The sequence below is a fragment of the Perognathus longimembris genome, chromosome 23 (assembly GCF_023159225.1).
Source record: "Perognathus longimembris pacificus isolate PPM17 chromosome 23, ASM2315922v1, whole genome shotgun sequence".
Taxonomy (NCBI): domain Eukaryota; kingdom Metazoa; phylum Chordata; class Mammalia; order Rodentia; family Heteromyidae; genus Perognathus; species Perognathus longimembris.
In genome coordinates this window covers 5,952,155-5,969,453 of record NC_063183.1, presented here as the reverse complement: position 1 = coordinate 5,969,453, position 17,299 = coordinate 5,952,155, and the positions used below count along the sequence as shown (strand labels likewise).

Below are 17,299 nucleotides of genomic sequence, written 5' to 3'. Positions count from 1 at the left end.
GCGACTGACTGAGCTGCTTATTTATTGAAAATAAATGACAGAAAAAATTCTGGCCTCGCCTCCACTCGCGTCTCGGGCCTGCGCCAAGCCAGGGGTCAAGCGCCTTAGTGTCATGCAGTCCAGGAAGCAGCTGGAGGACCTGCTGATGCCGGAGGGCTGGCGGTCACCACAGGCAGGGCTGGCTGCAGGAGACATATCCTAGACACCCCGGCAGGGGCAGGGCGGGAAGGCCAGGCGGGCCCAGGAGGCAGCATGGCAGCCAGAAAGCCACAGGCCTCAGCCTGCGCCTTTGGTTCTGGGAGGGGGCAGGGCCCTCACCCAGGTGTCATCCCTGAGAGCAGAGGGGCCGGTCATCCTGAGGGGAGGGGCTGGGGGTGCCCCCCCAGCACTGGACCTCCAGGCCTAGAGAGGGTGGACTGCATCCTGAGCCCCGCAGTCCAGACCCTGGGGGTCTGGGAGGAGGATGGTCCTCTCTAGGGTGGGAGGGGACAGGGACGTGTGGCTTCCGGCCTTGCCCCTCAGCTGTCCTTGATGTCCCTGACATCCCTCAGGGGCGCCTCGTCCATGATGCCTCGAACTTGCTCCAGAGTCTCTGCCTGGCGGATCCGCTCCAGGCGCACCTGCGGTTGGGCGAGGGATGCAGTGTGGCTATGGCGGCTGGGCCTATGGAGGGCATCCTATGACTAAGTACATACAAAAGAGCTTCCAGGGTTTTGTTTTGAGAAAGAGCTTGTGGGGAGGGACGGTGACAGCCCTAGAAGGAGGAAAAGGTGTCCTGCAATTAGGAGACTGCTCTTGGAAGACAGGGCCATGCCGCCAGCTCTGGGATCATTGGCCCTGGCACCGGGAGCCATAGCAGTCTGGTGGGAGGGGCTGGCTGTACCTGGAGGGCTTGGGAGAGCCGCACAAAGTCCCTCTGCACTTGCTCACTGGTCTCCAGCTCTGCCTGCAGGCGCAGTGTCTTAGCCCTCTGCTCGGAGAGGAGGTCTGTGAGCTGGGCCTGCAGGGACAAGATGATGAGCTACAGCCTGACTCACCTGGGGCCAAGACAGGGAAAGACCCCACACTGCTGCCCTGGGCACCACCCGACGCTATCTCCTCTGTCCAGCTGCAGCCTGGCCAGGTGGTAGGACTTCCTGCTGCCTGGCCTGAGGGAGACGGGCGGGGCGGTGCATGGGCCCCTAGGGGTCACCTGTACACAGCCGCCCAGTCTCACCCAGGACCAGGAGCTGGGCTCAACCTCACCTTGCTGTGCTCCTGCTGGAGCCGCTCTACCTCGGTCCTCAGGCTGCACAGGGAGGCTGGGAAGTCAGGCGAAGGAGCTGGAATCAGGCCCATACCATCTCTCTCCCTACCGCAGCCCGGCCCGGGGTGGGGTGCCAGCCCCTACTCACCCTCCAGCACCTCTGCAGGAGGAAAGAGAAAGGTCAAGGCTGCTTCTGCGGGGCTCCCAGCCTGCCACCTACACCCTGACCCAGGCAGACCCTGCAGAAGGTCGGGGACGCTCTTCCCTTGTCCTCTCTTCCCTCACCTGCCTCCTCCCGCTGCACCCTCAGCTGCCCCTCCAGGCTGGCCTTGGCCACCGTCTCCTCCTCCAGCGCCTCCCGCAGTGTCACGATCTCGATGCGCAGGCGCTCAGCCTCGTGCTCCTGTGCCTGCTGCCGAGCCCATGCCCCCTGCCGTGTGCGCTGCACCAGCTGCTGCAGCTCCTGGGGAAACATGAGTGACCCGCTGGGCACAGGGGAGAAAAAGAGGGAAGGGGCCACTGGCCATGGAGGATGGCTGGAAGGAAGAAAAGGGCTAGAAAAGTAAAGGACTAGCCAGGGGCTAGCGCTGGTGGCTCACGCCTGTCATCAGAGCTACTCAGGGGCACCGTTCAAAGCCAGCACAGGAAGGAAAGTCCGTAAGACTCTTATCTCCAATCAACCACCAGAAAAGCGGAAGTGGAGATGTGGCTCAAAGTGATAGAGGGCTAGCCTCCAGTGCAAAAGCTCAGGGACAGAGCCCAGGCCGAGTTCACGCCCTATGACCACCCTCCCCCCAACACACACACAAAAAGGACCAAATGGAACGAAGGACAGATAAACACTGGTTCTGTAGTGGGAGTGAAGGGGCCCATGGGGCCTGCGTATCCTGTGCAGGACTCTAGGAGGGTGGGTTAAGAAAGTTCCAGAAAATCACCTTGAACAAGCCCTCCTTAGAAAGCTCATGGGCCACTCTAGAAGGATCTCTACTATGTGTGTAATGCTACAAAAAAAAGCCAGGCTCTGGTGGTTCACATCTATAATCCTAGCTACTCTACTCAGAGGAGGATGAGATCTGAGGACAACAGTTTGAAGCCAGCCTGAGCAGAAAAGTCCGTGAGACTCTTATCTCCAATTAACCACTCAGAAAACTGGAAGAGGAGCTGTGGCTCAAGTGGTGAGTGCTAGCTTTAAGCAAAAGGAGCTCAGGGACAGTGCCCAGGTTCTGAGTTCAAGCCCCAGGACTGGCACAAAAAAAAAAAAAAAAAAGAAATTACAAACAAAAGGCAACACAGATCCAAGGAGTGGCACAGAAATAGATGTGAACTTTACCCCTCGATAGAGGGGAGCCTTCCAGGGTCCTTAAATGTCTCATAAATGAAATTGCCAATAAATTGTATTATTAATAAATTAAACCAACAAATGCTATGCACAGGCCATGATGTTAGGATTCAAAGATGATGAATTCAAACAGTTAGGGCTGAGGGGTGGCTCAAGTGGAAAAGCACCTGCCTGGCAAGTTTGAGCTCAAGGCCATGAGTTCAAATCCCAATACTGCCAGAAACAAAAGACAAGCAAAGCAAAAGATCAAACCGTGCCAGACATGGTGGGAGGGAGAAGCAGAAGGATCACAGTTGGAGGCCAACCTGGCAATGTTAGCTTGAGACCCTATTTGCAAAACAACCTAGAAGAACTGGAGGTACGGCTCAAGTGGTGGAACACTTGCCTACCAAGTGCAAGGCCTTGAGTTCAATCCTCAGTATTAAGGAGAAGAAGGAATGGAGGAAGGGAGGGAGAGAGGGAATGAAAGGAAAGAATGGAAGGAAGGAAAAGAGGGAGAGAGGGAGGGAGGGAGGGAGGGAGGGAGGGAGGGAGGGAGAGATGATTTTTTTTGAAGCTAGCAAACAGCACCAAGCATGGTGGCACATGCCTGTAGTGACAGCACTTGGGAGGCAAAGGCTGTCGGATGGTGAGTTTGAAGCTTGCCTGGACTACACTGAGAGACCCTGTTTCAAAATAAAACAAAACAAAAGAGGAAATGCAAAGACTGGGGCTGTGGCTCAGTGGCAGAAGGCTTGCCCTGCAGGGCCAAGGTCTTAGGTTGTACACCCCAGCACTGCAAAAATAAAAGCAAACCAAACAGTTGCCTCCTTTGCATCAAGCACTCAGTCAGCTCGCATTGCACGCTAACACTGGAAAACAGCACCATTCCATTGTGCAGATGAAGAAACTGAGGCTTAGGGAAGTCAACTGTGTTGGTCCAGGTGGCACAGTACTACAGCTGGCTCAGACCTTTGGTCCCAGGCCTCGCTCTATTCCTCCTGGAGAGGAAGGAAGAACAGGGTGGCCCCTGGCTCTTGAGGCCCACATACCACTTACCGGCACGGAGCTGGGCAGTGCCTCCTCCTCGCCCTGGTGTGGCTCTAGGCCTTGTTGGGCTGCAGGGGGCAACTGCTCAGCCCGGAGCCCTTGGTTTTCCTCATTTAGCCGCTTTACTTCATGGCTCAGGCACTTGTGGGAGGTGGCCAGTTCTGCCTGCAGATGGAGAGTAAAACAAGATGTTGAGGGGCTGGGAATATGGCCTAGTGGCAAGAGTGCTTGCCTCATATACATGAAACCTGGGTTCAATTCCACAGCACCACATATATAGAAAAAGCCAGAGGTGGCGCTGTGGCTCAAGTGGCAGAGTGCTGGCCTTGAGCAAAAAGAAGCCAGGGACAGTGCTCAGACCCCGAGTCCAAGCCCCAGGACTGGCCAAACAAACAAACAAACAAAACCAACCCAAGATACTGAGAAACAGTCTCATGGCCTACCCCTGAACCCACCAGATGCAGTCCAGAAAGCATGCCCCGACTTGCGGGCCCTAAGCATTGTCTCTGGTCCCAGGCTCTTCAGACACCAACTCTCTCGTGCTACAGCCCATGCTAACATCTCATCTGTGCCTGTATGCTCTATTTTTATTTAATTGTTTGTGCCAGTATCAGTGCTTGGTATTGGTACTTGGTATTCAGGGCCTCACACACCTATTTAGCTTTTTCACATAAGGCTGGTGTTCTACCACCTGAGCCACAGCACCAGTTTCTGGCTTTTTTTGGTAGTTCACTGGAGATACGCATCTCATGGACTTTTCTGCGCGCAGGCTGGCTCAAGCCTCAGATCTCAGCCCCCTGAATAGCTACGATGACAGGCATTACACATCTTTTTTTTTTTTTTTCTTTCGGTCAGTCATGGGGTTTGAGCTCTGGGTCTGGGTGCTGTTCCTGAGCTCTTCACCTCAAGAATAGCATTCTATCACTTTAGTCATAGCGCCACTTCCAGTTTTTTGGTGGTTCACTGGAGTTCTCACAGACTTTCTTGCCCGGGCTGGCTTTGAACCACAATCCTCATATCTCAGCCTTCTGAGTATCTAGGATGACAGGCCTGAGCCCCCAGTGCCCGTCTTACTTTTAAGACTGCATCTCACTATGTAGTCAAGGCTGGCCTAGAACTCACCATCCCTCAAAAATAAAATAAAATCAGAGCTCTGGCATGGCCAGACAATCCCCAAGCCCTTTACCAACCAGGCACAATTGTCAGAGGGAGACTAGAGCAGTGGGGATGAGAGATGAGGGCCTCCCAGACCTCCCCCAGTCCCACACACACAGTCATGCCCGCCTTGCCGGGCTCTCACCATCTGCAGTTGCACGCGCTCCTGAGCCTGGCTCACGGTGCCCTGCAGGGTCCGGAGCAGCTGCTCGGAGTTCTGGACCTGGGCCAGGAGCACCTGCATCTGGGGATAGAAGGAGGAAGGGAGGTGAGGGGACCCCGAGGGGGCAGCAAACGGCCAGTGGCCGGGCAGGGACTGGAGCAGAGCTGGGACCCACCTGTTTGGCACAGTCCTCGTTACTCCGTCTCAGGCCCTCTTGCAGCTCATCCCGCTGCTGGCTGACAGTTTCCAGGTCCTTCTGCAGCTGCCGCCCCTGCCACAGACCCATGCCTCAGTCTCCAGGTGCTGCGAGGCACACACTACTTGCCAGGAGGGTGGCGTGTGTCTATCTGACCTTCCTTATCATGATGACCGCTCTGCAGGCCCTGCCCAGGCTCCTTCCAAAGTGCTCAAGTCCACAACTCTTCTAGTCTCTGCTACTGTCTCCTTACCATCTCCTGCTCTCGTCTCTACCTCTCTTAATTCCTGTCTGTCTCGCTTTCTCCCCTTAGTACTGGACATGAACCAGAACCTTGAATGTCCAAGAAAAACTCTACCACCTGAGCCAGACACTGGTGGCTCATGCCTGTAATCCCAGCTACTCAGGAGGCCGAAATCTGAGGACTGAGATTTGAAGCCAGTCCAGGCAGAAAAGTACATGAAATGTTTTTTATCTCCAATTATCCAGCAAAAAGCCAAACATGGAGCTGTGGCTCAAGTGAGGGAGCCCCCTGCCTAGTGAGCAGGTGGCTCTGAGTTTCTAACCCAAGTACTGCTCCCCTCCCCCGCAAATTGCCTCTTTCCCACCATCCAGGTCTCAGCTCCCACCTTTGTGGGTCTCCTGTTTGGCCTGTTTCTCACACCTCTTCCAGGGCCAAGTCTGGGGCCTCATGCATGTTAGGCACACTCTCTACCCCTGTGCCTCTTGCCTCTCCAGTTTTATTGTGGGCGTCTCACCCTGACATTGCCTTCCACATCCATGTCTGTGCCCGACTCCCTTCCCTGAGAGGTGCTGCTCTCCTGCATGGCACCTGGCTCCTGCTCGAGCACGGGCTCTGGACTCAGACGGAAGGCTGGCTGCCCACAGGATGCTTGCCCTGTCCACGCACCTCCACCTGCAGCTGCTCCCACTGCGTGTCTGGCACCAACTGGTACCCAGGAGGGGGCAGGTAGATGCCCTCAGGGACCAGGGTGCCAGTGGACACCAGAGAGGCCGTCTCCTCCTGCTCTGGGCTCAGGCGCTGGCGTCCACGGGGCAGGGAGGCGCTGCTTCCGGCCCCGCCCAGGGAGAAGGAGGTGATGGATGCGCTGTCATCACAGTTGTGTGCGAAGGCCTCAGCCGCAGGCCCCCCATCTCCGCTCAGCTCTTCCAGGGGCTCCAGTGGGGGAGATGGGTTTCGGGACAGGGGCAGTGACTCTGCAGAGCTATGCAGGGCAGGGGGCAGCCGGGGGCGTCTCTAGGGAATGATGCAGGGAAGAAGCTGAGGGCTGCGTCCTGGGGTGCCCTCCTCTCCCTGGCACCCCCAGGCTCCCCTCACCTGGATCTCCTGGATCAGCTCCTCGGCCTTCAGCAGCTTTGCCTTCAGCTCCTGGATCTCCTGCTCCATAGGCAGCACAATCTCCCGCAGCTTCTCAGAGTCCTCGTGGGCCTGCAGAGGACGGGGTGGGGAGTGACCCAGGCCCCCAGCCCTGCTCCAGGCTTTCCCTCAGCCAGGCAGCTCTGGAATCTTCCTGGACTTTTTGTCTGACCCAATTCAGATGGAAGAACACAGGGGTCTAAGGGCTGGTGGGCCTTGTTCCGGGGCCTAAGTCTGGAAAGGGTCCTGTCTCCTTGTGGCTCTTGCCCTCTTATAAACCATCTTTCTTCCCTAACATTCAATTTGTGTGTGCACACATATGTGTGTGTGTGTGTGTGTGTGCTAAACTGAGTTTTCAATCACCTGCCTCCAGCCCTCATCTCACCCCACATATCCTCCCTCCCTCAGGTGTAAGGAGAAGGATGGCCGTTTCCTTTCTGTATCTTCCCGAGTCTGGGATCCTCCTGAGCTTGCCGAGTCAGCAGTCTCTGGACATCTCTGCTTGGCTCCTCTAACTTATCATCAGTGCCAAACCAATCCCACATCGGTTCCACCCATCCCAGGGCTGGGCAGGGAGAAGCCTGCCTCCCACCCAGGTCCCAGAGGCAAGAATCTGCTAGTCATCCTCTACCTGCCACCGCCCCACGCTGCTTCCGCCTCTTGAGTCACTCAGACTCCCACACAAGCTCCTCTCCCCTCCAAGTCTGCAGAGAGGGCTGCTGCCATCCGCAGTCCTGGAATCTATTCTCTGCTGGGGACAATACCATGGATACATAGCGGCTCAACATACGGGGGGGGAGGGGGAGGGGGGCTCCAGAACTGGCCTGACTACTGCTTCTTCCTGACCCCGGAGTGGCTGTGCTTGAGCCAAACCCCTTCATTTGCCATCCGGTGCACAGGTCCTGAAGGAACCCTGGATACAGTAGCAGCAGCTGAGGGCAGGAGTGTGGAGGGGCACTGTCCCTGAGCTTCTTTTGCTCAAGGCTAGCATGCTACCACTTGAGCCACACTGCCACTTCTGGCTTTTTCTATATATGTGGTGCTGAGGAATCGAACCCAGGGCTTCATGCGTGGTAGGCAAGCAGTCGACCACTAAGCCATATTCCCAGCCCTGATTTTTGTCTTTCCAAGCAGACAATTAACTCATCTCATAGAGCCTAGATGTCCTTACATATTAAATGAGGAGCTAACTCAGCATCTACATCACACAGGGGTGCTGTGGGGACCAAAGGAGGACAAGATGAAAAATGAAGCATCTGGAAAGACATGAGCCTATTAGTTTACTTCTCCTTAGTGTAACTTTTAAAAAAAATATTAGACTCTAGCTGTTTCATTTTATTTATTTAATTTTTTGGTCATGGGGCTTGAACTCTGGGCCTGGATACTGCCCCTCAGCTCTTCAGCTCAAAGCTAACTCTCTACCACTTGAGCCACAGAGCCATTTCCCTTAATGTAATTTTTATTTTTGCCTTTTCTTTTTTGGTACTGAGGATTGAACCCAGGACACTGCACTTACTAGGCAAGTGCTTTGCCACTGAGCTATGTCCAAGCCCCGCTTAATGTCATTTTTTAAATGTAATTCTATTTCAAACAGATGGGATCTAGCTATGTTGCCCATGCTAGCCTTGGACTCCTGGGCTCAGGCAAGCCTCCTGCCTCACCTTCCAAAATAGCTGGGATGAAAGGTAGACAGCATCACGCTCAGCTTCCTACTGTCTATGCCACAGAGGTTAAGAACAAAACCTTTAGCCAGGTGTTGGTGGCTCATGCCTATAATCCTAGCTACTTAGAAGGCTGAGATCTGAGGATCCTGGTTCGAAGCCAGCCTGGGCATAAAAGCCCCTTGTGAACCTCTTATCTCCAATTAATCACTCAAAAACTAGAAGTGGAGCTGTGGCTCAAAGTGTGGTAGAGTGCTAGTCTTGAGCAGATGAGCTCAGGAATAGTGCCCAGGCCCTACGTTCAAGCCTCACAACTGAAAAAAAAGAAAAGAACCTTTAGCCAGGAGCCAGTACTCTAATAAGGAGGCTAAGATCTGAGGATCTCAGTTCAAAGCCAGCCTGGGAAGAAGAGTCCATGACTCTTCTTTCCAATTAGCCAGCAGAAAGCTGACAGTGGAGGTGTGGCTCAAGTGACAGAGGGTCAGCACTGAGCTGAAAAAGCTAAATGAGATCCTGAATTTGAGAGCCAATACCTGAATAATGAAAACAAAGAAGAGAAACTTTTTTTTTGCCAGTCCTAGGGCTTGGACTCAGGACCTGAGCACTGTCCCTGGCTTCTTTTTGCTCAAGGCTAGCACTCTGCCACTTGAGCCACAGCGCCACTTCTGGCCATTTTCTGTATATGTGGTGCTGGGGAATCGAACCCAGGGCCTCATGTATATGAGGCAGGCACTCTTGCCACTAGGCCATATCCCCAGCCCCAAGAAGAGAAACTTTACAATCACACTGCTTGGAGTTTTAAATTTTTGACTGTGGTTCTTTTTCATTGCAGAGGCTGGAGAATCATGGGACCTTCCCCTTGTATACAATAGACCTGGCTACACTCCCTCACAGGGTGGTTGGGGGAACAGGTGTGTTGAGCACCTGGCACAGTGAGGTCCCTTCCACTCTATGTCTGACCTTGTTTTGGGAGGGATAAACTTGGCCACACACTAGCAAAGGACAAACCAAGCCCTTCGCAAATATCTGATTATACAGTAGTGCTGGGATCTGCCTAGAGTCATAATATGGTATACTGCATCTGGTGACGGACAATAGGGCACCACCATTTCTCATAATCTCTCCAAATGCTGTTGGGGGGCAGGGGGCAGGCTATCCTACCTTTTCCATCTGCTTCTCCAAGGAGTCCAGGGGGTGGGCGCGGGCCAGCAGCTGCTTGAGGTGGTCTAGCTCCCGTTCCTTCTCCTCATAGTCCTGCTGCTGTTGCTGCCGCTCCTGCTTCAGGGCTGCGATCTGGGCCTCGTAGCTGCTGATGGACTCTGTGGGCAGAAGGGCGGGCGCTCAGTGCACTGGTTCTCCCTGCTATCAGATCTGCAGGGGTGCCAGGTGGGCTAGCAGAGGGCCCTGACAAATCCTCAGCTTCGCAGAGATGGCAACATGGGAATGGGACTGAATAGCAGGTTTTTCAAGCTGACTCAAAAGGACCCACGTAAGGTGTCAGTTCAGGTATACAGGTGGGGTTCAGCTGGGAAATGTCTCTCTGAGGTATTCAGTCAAAGAAGTGGTCCCTGGGCTGGGTGCTCAGAACTCACGCCTGTAATTCTAGCTATCCAGAAGGGTGAGATCAGAGGATCACAGTTAGAAGCCAGCCTGGGCAGGAAAGTCTGTGAGTCGCTTATTTCCAATAAACCACCAAAAAGAAAAAAATATCGAAGTGAAGCTATGGCTCAAGTAGTAGAGTGCTAGCCTTGAGCAAAAAGAAGCTCAGAGACAATGCCCAGGCCCTGAGTTCAAGCCTCAGGACCATCTCACACAGACACAGACACAGACAGACAGACAGACAGACACACACACACACACACACACTCACACCAGATATATTTGAATTAAAAACATACTAATACCAGGACTAGTGGGGGGGGGGGGCACCAGTGGTTCATGTCTATAATCCTAGCTACTTAGAAGGCTAAAATCTAAAAGACTGACATTCAAGGCCAACCCAGGCAGACAAATGTGAGAGATTCCTATCTCCAATTAACCAGCAAAAAGCCTGAAGTATAAATGTGGCTCAAGTGGTAGAGTGCCAGCTTTGAATGAAAAAGGCAAGCAAGAATGTGAGGCTGAGTTCAAACCCCACATCTGGCACAAAATAAAACAAAAAATTAAAGCCAGGTGCTGGTGGCTCACACCTGTAATCCTAGCTACTCAGGAGGCTGAGATTTGAGGACGGTCCAAAGCCAGTCCGAGTAGGAAAGTTTTTGAGACTCTTATCTCCAATCAACCACCAGAAAAATCAGAAGTGGAGTTGTGGCTTAAAGTGGTAGGGTAGGGCAAGGAATATGGCTTAGTGGTAGAGTGCTTACCTAGCATGCATGAGGCCCTGGGCTCATTTCCTTGGTACAATGTAAACATGGAAAAAAAAAAGTGGTAAAGTGCTAGCCTTGAGCAAAAGAGCTCAAGGACAGTGCCCAGGCCCTGAGTTCAAGCCCCACAACCAACCAAAAATAAATAAATAAATAAAATGAATAAATAAAAACAAAATTAAAATCTCCTTCAAAAAGTCAATAGAAACATTGGAAAAATTCGATCTACAAACTGTCCAACTGATCCTATTATAAAGCTTAAGACACAATCCTTATTCCTACTAATATATGCCAGTAATAATCAGCATTTGATGACAGAAATATTGCTGTAGGCTCTGGAAATACTGAAGTTCATCAGACACAGAAACCACCATGGTATTAATTAGGCAAGCTTAAAGTTTGTTTTTTTGTTTTGTTTTGTTTTTTGTTTTGGCAGTCCTGGGGCTTGGACTCAGGGCCTGAGCACTGTCCCTGGCTTCTTTTTGCTCAAGGCTAGCACTCTGCCACTTGAGCCACAGCGCCACTTCTGGTCGTTTTCTATATATGTGGTGCTGGGGAATCGAACCCAGGGCTTCATGTATAGGAGGCAAGCACTCTAGCCACTAGGCCATATTCCCAGCCACCATGGTATTAATTAGGATGCAGTGCAAGAAGAATGAGTGGCATGAGTGGACCATTCCCCAGCTGTAGATCCCTCTAGAAGGAGCCTTGCTCTGCCAGCCTGGCCAGGAGGGGTCGCTAGTTTGAGATGAAGTAAAGAAAGACTCACAGGCAAAAGGACCAACATGAGCAGTCTTCAAGGTGGGAAAGTAGCTGGTCAGTCTGGACGTGGTGTCATGACAGAAATGTGCAAGCCCAAGCAAGGTGCCTGAGAAGGGATGTTGGGAAGGGTGAAGAGGGTGACAGTACATGGTTCCCAAGGCCTTGAATGCAGGGCCAGCAGGTTTGAAATTTATCTAACATATCAGCAGCAGGTAGAGATGATGTTGGGTAGAACACGAGCATTTTGTGTTTGCACAGATGTTTATCTTAACATGTACTAATGTCAGTTGTAAAGTTGCCATTGACAGGCTTCATGGGTTCAAATCTGCTTTCTAGGCCAAGTATGGGGGTGCACACCTGTAACTACTAAGGCCAGCCCCAGGCCAAAAAAATAAAAAAGGAAGACCCTATCCAAAAATAACTAAAGCAACACTAATCAAGATGCAATGTACTCATAAATTGACATCTTGAACTTAAACCTCTCTGTACAACTTCTTAAAGATATTTCTTTTTAAATTGGCTGGGCACTGGTGGCTCACACCTATAATCTTAGTTGCTTTGGTGGCTGAGATCTGAGGATCATGGTTTGAAGCCAGCCAAGACAGTAAAGTCTATGGGACGCTTTATCTCCAATAAACTACTCAGAAAAAGCCAGAAGTGGCACTGTGGCTCAAGTGGCAGGTTCAAGCCAGAGGACCAGGTCCTGCTCCCCCCAAAAAAGTAATTGTCATCATCCCCCCTCCACCGCAAAAAAAAAAAAAAAAAAGCAAAAAAGACTTGGAGGCATTGCTCAAATGGTAAAAACCTGCCTATCAACACAAGTTGCTGAGCTCAAATCCCAGTACTTTCCTAGGACAAAAAAAAGAATATGGGGCTGGAACCATGTAGAGTGCTTGCTTAGCATACATGAAGCCCAGGGTTCGATTCTCAGTGCCACATATACAGAAAAAGGTGGAAGTAGCACTGTGGCTCAAGTGGTAGAGTGGCTAGCCTTGAGCAAAAAGGAGCCAGGGACAGTGCTCAGGCCTGAGTTTAAGCCCCAGGACTGGCAAAAAAAAGAATATGCTTCCCCCTTTTCCCCCAGTCATTGGGCTTGAACTTGGAGCCTGGGTGCTGTCCCTGAGCTCTTTGCTTAAGGCTATTGTTCTATCATTTTGAGACACTGCGCACCATTTCTGTTTTTTTGGTGGTTAGTTAGAGATAAAAGTCTTATAAACTTTCCTGCCCAGGCTGGCTTTGAACCACAATCCTCAGATCTCAGCCTCCTGAGTAGCTAGGATAACAGGCATGAGCCACCAGCATCCAGCTTTTAGCTTATAACCTTAGGAAAGTTATTTTTATAACTCTTTGGCCCTCAGAGGTTTCTCTGTAAAATGGAGATGGATAATTATTTCTAACTCATACTTTGTTACAAAGATTATACTCATAAAACACTTAGCTAGTAGCTCACCCCTGTACTCTTAGTTATTCAGGAGGCTGAGATTTCAGGATTTCAGTTTAAAACCAGCCCAAGCAGAAAGTCCGTAAGACTGCCATCTCCAATTAACTACCAAAAAAGCCTGAAGAGTTGCTGTGGCTCAAATGGTAGAGTGCTAGCCTTGAGTGATAAAGCTCAGGAACAGCACTCAGGCTCTGAGATGAAAACCCAGTACTAGGGCTGGGAATATGGCCTAGTGGCAAGAGTGCTTGCCTTGTATACATGAAGCCCTGGGTTCAATTCCCCAGCACCACATATATAGAAAACGGCCAGAAGTGGTGTTGTGGCTCAAGTAGCAGAGTGCTAGCCTTGAGCAGGAAGAAGCCAGGGACAGTGCTCAGGCCCTGAGTCCAAGGCCCAGGACTGGCAAAAAAGAAAAGAAAATCCAGTACTAGCACACAAAAAAAGTAGATCTACTTAAAGAATAAATATTAAGGGTAAGAGATGAAGAGTAAGGTATAGAGATGACTACATTGCACAAGTATGTGGACACTTGCCGGTGGGATAAACAGTCTTTGAGAAGTTTGGGGTCCAGGAGCAGTTGCTAAAGGGGAAAAAGCATGGTGTGATGGGACTTTTAGGCAGTTTACTCTGGAAGCCAACGTCAAGGGTAGGTCAAACAAAGAGGCTGGGAGGGTGGGGCAGTAGTCCTGGAGAGCCCAACAACAGCAGGCACAGGTCTGCCATCTGCTTCAGAAACTTTGGCCTTTGCCTAGAGGAGTGGGCAGGAAACAGGAAAAAAAAGCTGGGGACCTGGGGTCAGGGGAGCTGGTGCCTCCCAAGTAGAAAGGCCATGAAGCAGAGGAAGGAGGAGGGAGGTGCATGTAGGGGAAGGAAGGAAACCAGAGACTTAGGTGGGGCCTGAGGTTGACTCTGCAGCCCAGACTAAAATGAAGTTGGTTCGGGGAACTGAGAAGTTTCTTGCTCATCTTCAGGGATGATCAGTCATCAGTGAAAGATGAGAAATGACAGAGAGCAAGGGAGCAGGTAGAGGGCGGGAGCTAAACTTAGCTGTAACTGACAGCTGCTGACATGGTACAGAGCTTCTCTATGCAAATTAGAGGAGGGAACCCCTACTCTGGTGTCCAGACCGACCTAGTGCTAGGCAGTTCATAACTTCTCTGACTCCTTTCTTGTCCTGTACTCCCTCTTCTGGGTTGATAGCAAGTCCGGAGGAGACTCCTCTCACCTTTCAGGATGGCCTGCAGAGAGGCCACCTCTTCTTGGCACTGCCGCTGTACTGCAGCCACTGCTTCGGCCTTGGTGCTCTCGCTCACCTCGGCTACAGCCTTCATGGTCTCCATTTCTGCCAGGGCACCTGCCAGCTCAGCCCGAAGCCGGCAGAGCTCACCTGACTCGGCTTCAACTTCTGACCCCTCCTCGAGTGGAGGTTCCAGAGCTGTGGAGGACAGGAATCAGCCTCTTTCCCCAACATTTCCTTCATCCCCAATACCCTAGCCAGCAAATCCGCAAATCAGCAAGTCTCACAAGCTTCTACAGCACCTGGCCCGCCCCACTCACCTGGCCCCGCCCCTTCCCGACTCCTTCCCGCCACGCTCGGCCTTATTATAGTCTTTAGCCCGCCCCTCCCACGACGTGTCCAATCCCCTTTCCTCGCCCGCGACCCCCCCCCCTTCAGGTGTCCCCGCCCCTTCCCGCCTCACCTATTTTATCCCTCGGGCCTCAAGCCCCGCCCCTTACCCCCGAGGCTGAGGCCCCGCCTCCTCCGCCCCTCCCTGACGTACCCCGCCCCTTTCCCCGGATCCCCCTTCTCCCCTCCCCCCCTCCTTCCGCTGCGGAGCTCGACCCCGCCTCTGGTCAAGCCGCCCCCCCGCGTGCACGGACGCGCCCCGACTTACCGCTCCTCGGCCGTCTCAGTTGCGGGTCCTCGCCGGGAGCCGCGGGCGCAGCTGCCGCCATCACCTCAGCTCAAACGGCGGATTCCCGCACTCCCTGATGACGGCGCGGCCCGCTTCCGGGTCCTGTCGGCTGTTTCCGGATCCGCTCGGCTGTTTCCGGCTCGGCCGGGACCCCACGCTGCGGTCGGGGGAGGGGGCCCTGCCGAGTGTCGCCGGAAGTTCCCGAGTGGATCGTGGGCCTTGGCTCCAAGTCCCACCCACCCTTCGCCAGGGCTGCGCGGTGCGCGACGACGCCGGCGCTGGTGCAGAGCTCTGCCCCGGGTCGCTCTGCGTCCCTGGAGCTCCGCTCCGACACCTCCGCGGGGACCGCGCCCTCCCTCTGCGTCCCTCCGGGAGCCAACCCGCGATCGCCCGGCTCACGTTGCCACGACCTGTGTGTGCCAGGCCCCGCCGCCCGCCCCGGGCGTCCCTGAGGTCAAGGCCGGATCAGCGTCACTCTTCTCGGTGCCCCCGAACCCCCCCCACCCCGTAGTCAGAGCTTCTCCACAGTGATGCCGCCTCTTGCTAATCGCCCCGGTGGCTCTCCAATCCTGCCTCGCCTGGGGCCCCGGGTCAGGCCCTCATTAGCGGTGCCCTTTCGCCTGGCACTGTGACTGGCAATTCAGACAAGTTGCCCAGCCTGCACTCCCTTCCCCCAAACCGGTTTTCTTTTCTAGAGGACGCTCTGGAACCTGGGCGTCCTTGATTCTGCCTGGCCTCCTGAAAGTCTAAACGACACTTGGCGGCTTACTGAATACTCCAGGATGCATTGCCTTCTGTCCCAGCGCCCCAGCATTGTGGCCCTTGAATGGCCACAGTGATCTCACCCCCACTCCCAACTCCTTGCTGGACTAAATAAGACCTCTCAAAGCAGCTGGAGCCATCTTTATAAAACATAATATCCCTTCTAGTTGTCCAGGTTGAAAAGGAGAACAGGTCACTGATAACAGGTAACATGTATTTCCAGGCTCAATGACTCATGCCTGTAATCCTAGCTACTCAAAGGGCTGAGTTCTGAGGTTCAAGGTTTAAAGCCAGCTAGGGCAGGAAAGTCGTGAGACCCTTATCTCTAATTAACCAGCAAAAAGGCATAAGTAGAGGTGTAGCTCAAGTGGTGGCTTGCCAGCCCTCTTGAGTAAAAAAGCCAAAGTGAGAGTTCAAGGCCCTGAATTCAAGCTCCAGTACCAGCACAAATGCAAATTTTGGGGGACAGTGAAGATTGTGTTGTGAAGAGTGACCATCTAGTGCACAAAGTACATGAAAAGACTAACAGATATATGCACTTTGAGACTGGACAAGTGTCACGAGGTCAGGGTGGAGGTTTGTGCAGTTTCCCTCTAGAAGTAGAGACTCTCCTGATAGGGTCCTTGACTTCTATCACAGAGTAAGAATTTCTGGACAAGTCACAATGGTAACAAAACTTGGCAGAACTTTATTAAGTAAGCAAGCCAGGCTAGCAGAAGGCAGAGGCACACTAACAAAATGTGGGTGCACAAAGGAGACACAGCAGGTAGCTGATGCATGTAGTCCTAGCTACTCAAGGCTGAGATCTGAGGGTGATGGTTCAAAGCCAGCTTGGGTAGGAAAGTCCCTGTGAGACTCTTATCCACCAGAAAGCTGGAAGGGCATTGTTGCTCAAGTGATAGAGTGCTAGCCTTGAGCTGAAGAGCTCAGGGTCAGTGCCAGCCCAGAGTTCAAGCCATACAAAACAACAACAAAAAGGGATGGGAATGTGGCTTAGTGGTAGAGTGCTTGCCTAGCATGCATGAAGCCCTGGGTTCTACCATATAAACAGAAAAAGCCAGAAGTGGCACAGTGGCACAAGTGGTAGAGTGCTAGCCTTGAGCGAAAGAAGCTCAGGGACAGTGCCCAGGCTCTGAGTTCAAGCTCCAGGACTGGCAAAAAAAAGAGGGGGGGGGGAACCAAAAGTTTTTTATATTAAGTATATATATGGTATATATATGATAAAGGCATAGTCTGACTTTAACTTTTAATTTTAAGATAAGTGTTTATCTTTGAGCTTAATCTTTTTATTTTTTTAAAATTTTTTGCCAGCCCTGGGGCCTGAATTCAGGACCTGGGCACTGTCCCTGAGCTTCTTTCGCTCAAGGCTAGCACTCTGCCACTTGAGCCACAGTGCCACTTCTGGCTTTTTCTGTATATGTGGTGTTGAGAAATTGAACCCAGGGCTTCGTGTGTGCTAGGCAAGCTATGTACCACTAGGCCATATTCCCAGCCCTCTCTTTTTTTTTTTTTTTGGCCAGTCCTGGGCCTTGGACTCAGGGCTCAGGGCCTGAGCACCATCCCTGGCTTCTTCCCGCTCAAGGCTAGCACTCTGTCACCTGAGCCACAGCGCCCCTTCTGGCTGTTTTACATATACGTGGTGCTGGGGAATCGAACTGAGAGCCTCATGTGTAGGAGAGAAGCACTCTTGCCACTAGGCCATATTCCCAGCCCTCTTTTTTTTTTTTTTTTTTGGCCAGTCCTGGGCCTTGAACTCAGGGCCTGAGCACTGTCCCTGGCTTCTTTTTGCTCAAGGCTAGCACTCTGCCACTTGAGCCACAGCGCCACTTCTGGCCATTTTTTATATATGTGGTGCTGGGGAATCGAACCCAGGGCTTCATGTATATGA

The 17,299-nt window shown here is 52.5% G+C and overlaps 1 protein-coding gene across 1 annotated transcript; it reads right to left on the bottom strand.

Annotated features, from left to right (window-relative positions):
• Window positions 1-3: 3 nt before the first annotated feature.
• On the bottom strand, window positions 4-15,507 carry Rabep2 (rabaptin, RAB GTPase binding effector protein 2). Its single transcript, XM_048331837.1, has 13 exons — window positions 14,629-15,507; window positions 13,959-14,168; window positions 9,329-9,486; window positions 6,468-6,578; window positions 6,039-6,386; window positions 5,108-5,203; window positions 4,915-5,013; window positions 3,624-3,779; window positions 1,532-1,709; window positions 1,395-1,406; window positions 1,246-1,301; window positions 884-1,000; window positions 4-620 (listed from the first exon to the last, which is right to left on the bottom strand). The coding sequence occupies exons 1-13, from the start codon at window positions 14,687-14,689 to the stop codon at window positions 519-521; spliced, it is 1,704 nt and encodes a 567-aa protein (XP_048187794.1). The 5' UTR covers window positions 14,690-15,507; the 3' UTR covers window positions 4-518.
• Between the last annotated feature and the right edge of the window lie 1,792 nt (window positions 15,508-17,299).

Excerpts from the sequence above, each read along its gene's own strand:
- Rabep2 (XM_048331837.1), bottom strand. The coding sequence starts at position 14,689 with ATGGCGGCAGCTGCGCCCGCGGCTCCCGGCGAGGACCCGCAACTGAGA. Across the intron at positions 5,014-5,107 it reads ACGAGGACTGTGCCAAACAG|ATGCAGGTGCTCCTGGCCCA; the intron begins GTGGGTCCCAGC and ends TTCTATCCCCAG. Across the intron at positions 621-883 it reads GGCTCTCCCAAGCCCTCCAG|GTGCGCCTGGAGCGGATCCG; the intron begins GTACAGCCAGCC and ends GCCCAACCGCAG.